The sequence below is a fragment of the Condylura cristata genome, unplaced genomic scaffold, assembly GCF_000260355.1.
Source record: "Condylura cristata isolate star-nosed mole 26May11 unplaced genomic scaffold, ConCri1.0 scaffold00015, whole genome shotgun sequence".
Classification (NCBI taxonomy): domain Eukaryota; kingdom Metazoa; phylum Chordata; class Mammalia; order Eulipotyphla; family Talpidae; genus Condylura; species Condylura cristata.
In genome coordinates, this window is record NW_004567116.1 from 1406486 (window position 1) to 1415150 (window position 8665).

The 8665-nt window shown below is 53.2% G+C and overlaps 1 protein-coding gene across 1 annotated transcript in view; it reads right to left on the reverse strand.

Moving 5' to 3' along the window:
* The window catches only part of DPP3 (dipeptidyl-peptidase 3), a 17631-nt gene extending 9482 nt beyond the window's left edge, over nucleotides 1-8149 (reverse strand). The window contains exons 1-7 of the mRNA XM_012725131.1: nucleotides 7872-8149; nucleotides 2708-2797; nucleotides 2273-2410; nucleotides 1825-1899; nucleotides 1247-1340; nucleotides 219-349; nucleotides 7-121 (exon numbers count right to left, since the gene is read on the reverse strand). Of these exons, the coding sequence (XP_012580585.1) occupies nucleotides 7-121; nucleotides 219-349; nucleotides 1247-1340; nucleotides 1825-1899; nucleotides 2273-2410; nucleotides 2708-2797; nucleotides 7872-8141 (913 nt within the window). The 5' untranslated portion in view covers nucleotides 8142-8149. The remainder of the gene's footprint in view (nucleotides 1-6; nucleotides 122-218; nucleotides 350-1246; nucleotides 1341-1824; nucleotides 1900-2272; nucleotides 2411-2707; nucleotides 2798-7871) is intronic.
* Between the last annotated feature and the right edge of the window lie 516 nt (nucleotides 8150-8665).

The following is an 8665-nucleotide window of genomic DNA, read 5'->3' on the forward strand; positions in this document are numbered from 1 at the left end:
TGGGGCCTCTGTCCTGGATCCAGGAGCGCGAGGCCCTCTTGTGGGCCTCAATGGAGCCCTGAGTGAAGCTCTCCGCGTACTGGGCCAGCATCTGCTCCTGGCGGCTGTTGGCTGCATAGGCCTGCGGGAGGGGGCAGGGGTCAGCCTGGGCCCTCGTGCCTGCCCGCCCCTGCTGCTCAGGGGTCTGGAGCCCACACAGCTCAGCCCCCCAGTCCTACCTTGGCTTTCTCCAGGTGCTCCACTACCTTCTGGAGGATGGGTGCGTAGTCCCCCCGGGTCACCTGGAAATGGCTCCCCTGGAATTCGTAGCCCTTCAGCTTGGAAGCCACTTCCGAGTCCAAAGCAGGCTCTGAGAAAAGAGGGCTCGCTCAGGGGAGAGGTCACAGGACCCCCGCTGGCTCTGCCACGGCAGACTCGCTGGGACCCTCAGCGGCTCCCACTGCCCACAAATCAGTGGAAACTTCCAGCTTCAAAAACACACATACTGTAGCGTGAGCTGTCGTTTTAATTTAAGCTGACTGATTTGTGTATTTACATCTCTGTTCGTTTCTGCACATCTGCTTTCTCCTCTCAAGAGCAGCCCGTGAAATCCCCGCCCCCCACCACCGAGCTCTCCCTCCCCTGGTTTGATCCTCCCCCTCCCCCGCACAATGTCTCTGATTTATAATTGCCTGCTATTTTTATTTTTCTATTTATGATTCCCCCCCATCGCTTATTTAGTTCCCCTATATCCTTCCATAAGTGAAACCACCCCATATTTTTGTAACATGAACTATTCTAATGGTTTTACATGTATCAACTCATCCAACCATCCCCCAGCTCTGGGGGTAGGGAAACTGTTATCATCACCTCACAGATGCAGAAACCAAGGCCCCAGAAGTTAAGTGTCTAAGGTCACACGGGAAGCAGCGCCAGCAGACTGTACCCCAGCGCCACGGCCTAGAGAGCAGCACTACGAAGCTGTCCGCCGCCAGCGCAGCACGAGTTCGATCCCGGGCCAGGAAGTGACCCACAGGACACAGCCCTCTCCTGTCTCCCCGCTGCTCCCCTCAGCAGTGGGTCTCAGTGGATCTGCCTGTTCTCCCCACTCTGTCTCTGGTGACTCCTCTGACCTCCCACACCTCTGGCCTGTACCCCAGTTCCTGTGTGCATAAATCAATAAATCTTTAAATAAATAAATAAAAGTTCCCTTGGGAAACATGGAACTGGAACTGAGGGCTGAGGAAGGGGCAGAAGCAGAGCGTACCTGTGCGCAGCACGGAGGCCAGCCGCACCTCGTAGCGCGGTTTCCCATCCTGGCCAAGCTCCTTGAAGAGCCGGGTGTTGTAGGCACTGAGGTTCTGGAAAGACCAGGGCAGGGGGTGGGAAGAACAGAGCTAGAGAGGGCTGTGCGGAAGGAGGAGGCAGAGTGGGTCACACCAGGGAGACAGGGCGGGGGGGCCTCCCCCACCCCGCTGCCCAGTGGCTGGAAGAGGGCAGGATGGGGGTGGGGCAGGCCGGGCCCAGCACTCGGAGCACTGTCACTGAGTGCTGATTAACTGTGCCGGCCCCATGTGACCAGAGCCAGGCCAGGCCGACAGGGAGCAGCCCCCTCACAGGGTGACCAGCTGCTCTGATGCCCCCAGTCCTGCCCTGAGGCCTCAGTGGGCTGAGCCACGGCTCTGTCTCTGGACAGGTGAACCAGGCCGACTCTCAGACAAGACTCCCAAGTCTTCTCCACCTTCTGGACACAAGATGCCTATGTCTCCCAGCCCCGACCGAAACCCAAAAGCTGGTGCCAATGGTAAGGGGAACCCCCAGCCCTGGGCTCCCCAGCCCCCAAACCTGTGAGTCCAGAAAGTCTTGGGCTAGCTTGGCATCCTCCATGGTACAATCTCCAGAGAAATAGGTGGTAACTCCCTGCGGAGACAGAGCAGCTGAGGCCGGGGGCTGCGGGGCAGGCGGCAAGCCCCTCCCGACCGCCCCTCCAGCACTGGGCTGGGAGCAACCACTAACAGCGATGTGCCAGCCACCTGCACCTCAGCCCGGCCTCTCACAGGCTGGCCCGCCACAAGGCGCCCAAGTGCCCCCACCCAGCAGCGTCCAGGAATCCGGAGGCCCTTCCTGTTCTCCCCTCCTCAGCTCCCCCAGCCTCAGCCCCTCCTTCTGCTCACCACATTCGGCTGTCAGGACCAGGAGGGCCCCCCACCCAGCCCCACCTCACAGGGGACAAAGCAGAGGCCTGCAGCCGGAGCAGCCACCTGCCCTCCGCCCCCCGGGGCCCAGGCCTCACCGCCTCCCCCAGGCCCAGGTGTCGGAGCCTGGGCTCCAGGGAGAACATGAGGTCCCCACAGGTCTGCCAGAGGCTCCTCACTTCTTCCGGGTGCTGCCGGGCGGCCTCACTTCCCAGGACCACACGCTCCAGCTTCTCCTGCAGCGGGAGGAGGCTACAGGCCCAGCCCCTGGGTCCAGACCTCCCCTCTGGGCCTCCGTGCCCACCCTCTGAGCGCCCGGGCACCCGGTGCAGCGACAGATCAGTGCTGCCCGAGAGCGCAGCCTCGCGCCCCTGAGCTGGGTCAGGAAGAAGTGCCCTGTCCCCTCATACGTGGGTGCAGCACCCGCGAGGTGCAGGGTCAAGGTCCTGCTGGAGCCACGCTGGCAGGGGCTCCCCCCGCTGCACCCACTATGTCCACCCCAATTCCCACCTCACCAGCCTCCTCCTACTCACCTTGGGTAAGTTGGGAACAAACTTGGTGTCGCCAAAGGACTTGTAATTACCCATATTGGAGTAGACACCGGCGGTGTAGACCAGGAACGCCTGAGGGGGGAGAGGGCATCAGAGACCTGAGTAGTGCCCCCAAATGTTAACACCCCAGAGGAGCCAGCAAGGGTGAGGCACAGGGGTACTCGCCCCATGGACCAGCCAAACCGCCTCTGCCACTCCCAGAGTGCTCCCTCCTCTGCCACTCCCAAGCAGAGTGCTCCCTCCTCTGCCACTTCCAGAGTGCTCCCTCCTCTGCCACTCCCAAACAGAGTGCTCTCTCTAGGCCAGCCACTCCCAGCCAACGTCACAGCCAGGGCCCTGTTCAAACACTGCCTCCTCCTGAGGGAAGTCTGCCCGTGGCCCCGACCTGGGGCAGCTCACGTCAGATGTGGCAAACGTTAGAAAGGGTGTTAGAAAGGGTCACGTACTCAAAGGCTTTGCTGACCAAAATCTAATCTCCCTGACAATAAAAGCACTCATCTTCCCTCTGGGAGAGGGGATCCCCTTCCCCCACTCCAGGGGTGGGCAGACTCAGGCTGGCCAAGGACAGCCCTCCCAGGAGATGTCCAGTGGCAAAATCTGTTTTATATTGGATATCCCAAGCCTGGACTCCCTTTCTGGAGCGGAAGGGTGATGCCTGTACCCCGTGACATCGCTGCGCCCTGAATCTTGTCAGGCCTGAACCTCCCCTAGCCCTGAACCTTTCCATGTGTAAGCCAATAATTCCTTTTTAACAGATTTACTTCTTAGAGCAGTTTAAGTTTCACAGCAAAACTGAGCAGAGGCGCAGAGATGACCCAGCTCTCGGCCGGGCCAGTGACGGCGCGTGCGTCTCCACCTCAGCTGTCTGTCTAGCTCCATCCTTGCTGTCACCGCCTCGTGGTCCCACGAGTTGTTTCTTTTTTTCCACTTCTGGATTTCCACACAGATGACTGTGTCATCCTCTCCATCTGTACAGCATCTTTATTTCTTGCTTAACGCGCCACCATGCAGTGGGAGTGGGGATATTCCTGTCTTGTTCCTGATCTTAGTGGGAAAACTTCCAAGTTTTTCATCACTAAGTCTATGTTAAGGAGGATGTAGAGAGTCTTTGCCAGAGGGAGGAAGTTCCCTCTACTCCTGGTTTACTCAGTTTTTATTACGAATGGTGCTGGGTTTTGTCCACTGCTGTCTACATGATCCCGTGGCTATTCTCATGAACAACGATGCAAAGATCCTCAAGAAAACACTGGCAATTTGAATTGAGATCAAGGAGGGTTTGTCCCAGTCCAGCAGCTTGGATGCCTGAGAAGCCTCATGAGCTTGAGAAGAAGGTGCGTTCCTTCTGTTGCTGGGTCTGGTTCTCTGCAGATGTCAGTTCTCTCCAGCGGAGGCAATGCTGTTGCACTAGACACATCCTCACTAACTTTCTGCATGTTTAATCTGTCCACTCCACACAGAGGGGTGTAAAAGTCCCCAACTGCCATTGTGGGCTCATCTATTTTTTTCCCGTGCAGGTCTATCCATTTTGCCTCAAGTATACTGATGCCCTGTAGACAAACATCAAGACTGTGTCTTATTGGAGAACTGACCCTCCCCACCCCGATAACGTCCAGGCTCTCAACTTTGCTCTTTCCAAGGCTAACATTACTACTTCCACTTTCTCTGGAACAGTGTGGGCCGGATACACCTCTCTCCATCCACCCACTCATTGTAACGTGGGTTTCTCATAACAACCTGTGGTGGGGTCTTGTTTTTTTTGATCTACTCTGCTGATGGCATCTTAACCAGTACGCTCAGGCCACTGCCGCTCACAATGGTTCTGATACAGTCGGGGCAACAGCACCCACATGACTGCTTCATAACTGTCCTGGTTCTTGTTCAGTTTTTGTCTTCTACTCTTTCCTTCCCTTTGTGGTTTTAACTGAGTCTGTGTACGACTCCATTTTCCTAGCCTGGCCACGGCACTTCTCTTTTTACTCATCTTAGACACTCACAATGAACCCAAACCCACTTTCCAATTGCTGCACGCAGACTGTGAGCACCTTACAAAACTAAAATAAAGCCGACTCCTGCCTGTCTTCCCCTGTATCATAGCTGTCATTTCATTTATATGGATACACAGAGTTGAATACTGTTGCTACTATGATAATAATTCTGATCCAACTCTTCACTCTTAGATTAAGAATAAGAAAGAAACGTTTTTATCTTACCTTCTTACTCCTTCCCAACTCTCTTCCTGTCTTTACACAAATCTGAGCTTCTGACCTACATCCTTTTCCTTCTCTCTAAAGAACTTCTTTTAACATTTGCTGCAAATCAGGGCGACTGACCAAACATTTCCTCAATTTTTGTTTGTCCAGCAAAGTCTCTGTTCCTCCTTCGCTTTCGAAGGGCACAGAATTCTAATTGGTAGCTTGTTCCCTCATCACTTTCAAATATTTCATCCTCTGCTTGCTTGCATGGTTATAAAGACAGGGGATGTAAATCTTATCTTTGCTGCTCTAGAGCTAAGACATTTTCCCCTGTGGCTTCTTTTTTTCTTTATCTTTGATTTTCTGTAGTTTGAAAATAATATGCCTTCGTATAGATTTTTTGGTATTCAATATCCTGCTTAGTGTTCTCTGAGCTTCCTGGGTCCATGATCTGGTATCTGGATTTAATGTGGGGAATTTCTCAGGCATTGCCCTTTCTGCTTCTTCCTTCTCCCCTGGCTGGCGTCCCCATTAATTGTATTTGCACCTTCCAGAGTGTCCCACACTCCTGGATATTGTATAAGTTGGGTGTTTTCTCCCCCAGTCTATTTTCTCTTTGCCGTTCAGTTTCAGAGGTTTCCACTGAGAAAACTCAAGCTCAGAGGCTCTCTCTTCAGCTGTGTCAACTCACAAACCCATGAAAAGCATATCTCATTAGTGCTGACTACTAGCATTTTTCGTTCTTTCTTAGAATTTCCATGTCTCTACTTATAGTGTCCACCTGTTCTTGCACACTCTGAAAGTCTTTAACTTATTAATCAGTTATTTTAATTACTGGCCTGATAATCCCATTACCCCTACCCTATCTGAGTCTGGTTCTGAGGCCTGCTCTGTCTCTGCAAAGTGTGTTTCCTGCTGTTCAGTGTGTTTAGCCAGACATGATGTACGGAGTAAAAGAGCTGCTGTCAAAGGCAGTTAGTGCTGTGGTCTGAGGCAGGGGTGGGGTCCTTCTGTCGTCTATGCTGAGTCTCATCGGTCATCCAGAGAACCTGCGGCTCGGGACTGAGCTTCACGTGCGCTGCTCGACCCTGTGTCCACCTCTCCTCCCGATGTGGGACAGGATGGCTGGAGCTGTCTGGAGTGCCCAGGCCGGTTAGCCCCTGATCAAACCCTAACAGGTAAAGTTCTGGTTAAATAGTTTCCCCAGAGGGTAGGCTGTGTTAAGAACAGAATGTTCTGGTATATTTTAAAACTGATTGCTCCCCCTCTCCCCCTGCCAAAAATATGGGGGTTTGTTAGACAAGCTCCTGAAATAAAACTCCCGAATAGGTGGGTTCCTCCTACGTCCAGGCCCCCTGGTGTTTTTAACTCTCAGAGAGGCCTTCAGGAACTTGTCAATACAGTTCAACTGTCCCTGTGCCAGCCCTGGCCCCAGGGGACGCGTCTGTGCTCTTTCTTTCCAGCTGGAGAGTGGAAGGGCGGTTTTCCCTGTGACCTCTCTTCTCTTAGAGATACAAGAGGCCTTACTAATGTTGCCATTAAGTAAGATTGACAGTTTGCATGGAGAACTAGAAAGTGGAAATCATCATTTTCTTTTTACATTTAAGACAATTTCAAGTGGTTTCTGCTTTTTTGCAAACAAACATAAACTCCCCCTGAAAACAGCGACACTCAGGGAGCACTTGTGCATTTGTAAGCATTTTCCCAGCTAGTAACTTTTTTTTAAATAATATAAGTTTATTTTTACATCATTTGTGCATTTTTTCATCTCAGTTGCAATCCCCTAGGGCTTCCCATCACCAGATCATCTGTTTGCCATCACCATAGTCCCTTGCATTTCCCTGCCCCCAGTTTTTGATCCCATTCCCCACTCCACCCCCACAAAATGTCTCTGGTATATCTAGCTAGTAACTTTTAATGAGTAAATCAAAGCCTCAAGATAGCGCATAATTACCTACAGTTATACAACAACAGAAAGTAGCAGAAACAGCCTGAGCTCTGATAGGCTTAGACAGCTAATCCAACCCTTTATTTTACATGTAAATAAACCAGGCCCTGTTCTTAAACATTCTTGGTGAAACTGTGTTAGGTGATTTGGCAGCATCAACTATAAATCTACAGAAGCTTTGACCCATCAGTCCGACTTCTAGAAACAGATTCTACTCAGACATGTGCACACGTATGCTATTCCCAGGGCTGTTTGCAGGCAGAATTGGGAACATTATAAATACCTAGCAGTAAGGAGAGGATTCAATTGGTTATAGCGCAGCCTGCTGTGGAAAGCTTCACAACCAATAAAAAAGCACGAGGTGGACCCCATGTATATACCCCACGAAAGGGACCCCAACATGCGAGCAGTGAAAAAAGCAGGGTGTGTGAGAACAGGGAGAGCGTGACCTCATTAACATGCCATGAAAACCACGAACGGACACACCTGTGCGTGCGTGCGCTGCGGAGGCAGAGAACCAAAAAGCCTGCGCACCCCCATCCTCAGGAGTTCCCAGGGGGGGCACTGAGGGCGCGTGAACTTCCTGTTTTGTCTTTCTGCATGGTTACAATGCATTGGGAATACAATCTTACATTACTAGCCCAGAGAGCCACAGACAAAGCCAGGGAACAGACAGAAGGCTCCATCCAGAGACACGAAATGCAGCTGAGGAAGATCTGCCCCCGTCCTCCCAGTGCCCCTCTGGATTCTTCCGCCACCTTCTCTGACTCTCCACCGCTGTCTCCTTTACTCTGAAAACCCCAGCAGGCCACCAAGAGGTGAGCTGCTAAGGGGTTCAGGCTACCCCCAGGCATATTTTGCAGAGGAGAAGACTGGGCTTCAAGGCAGGAGGAGCCAGGGCTTGTAGCCTTAGGAAGAACCCAAAGACAGAAAGAGGACTTTGTGCCGGCAGCCTGGCCCCTCACACCCAGAAGCCAGAAGTGCAAGTTGGCCTGAGAGAACTGACCTGATACTCCTCCTCAGTGAGGCCCTCGGCCAGGGCATGCTGGCGCAGCTGGTCAGGGTCCTGGGCACGGAAGAGGCGGCTGAGCAGGGCATAGATGTAGGGGGCCTCGGGGGAGGTCTGCAGCAAAACAGCCAGGCCTCCGTACCAGGCGGCCCGAGACAGGTGGTGGGCATAGAGGCGCTCTGTGGGCGACAGCAGGCGGAAGGCCTCTCGGCAGTCCAGGCTGGACACGCCAATGTCGCTGGGCAGGATGTACTGGGTGTCCGCCATGGGCCCTGCTGGAAAGCGTCACATCGAGCTGTCATTAGCCGCGCATGCACCAGCCACACTCTGCACTCTCCTGCCCCACGTAAACCCCCCACCCCACCCCGCTAGTCCCCCAGGGAGGGAACACCATTGCACCCACTCACCAGATGGTGATCACCCAAGATTACTTCTGCATCAGAAGACCATGTTTGGTCCGTGACCCCTCAATCTTAAACACTGAATCAACCACCTGGTGTCACAGATGGGGAGACTGAGGCCCAGAGCAGCTAGGAGGTTTGCCTAATCACACCGTGGAGATCTACAAAGCAGAGGCCTGTTATTTCCTGCCTCCCAGTCCAGGTTCCTACTGTCTCCCCTCCTCCTTCTCTGACCCCCTGGCCTCCTCTACAGATTCTTCTGTAGGTTCTTCAGTTCTGCCCACTCATGTACCTAGACACCAGGATGCAAGAAGACTGGCAGGGAGAAGACCAAGGTCTGCATCCAGGCTCTGCCCAGATTCCTAAAACGAAATCTGTGGCTTCGCTCCT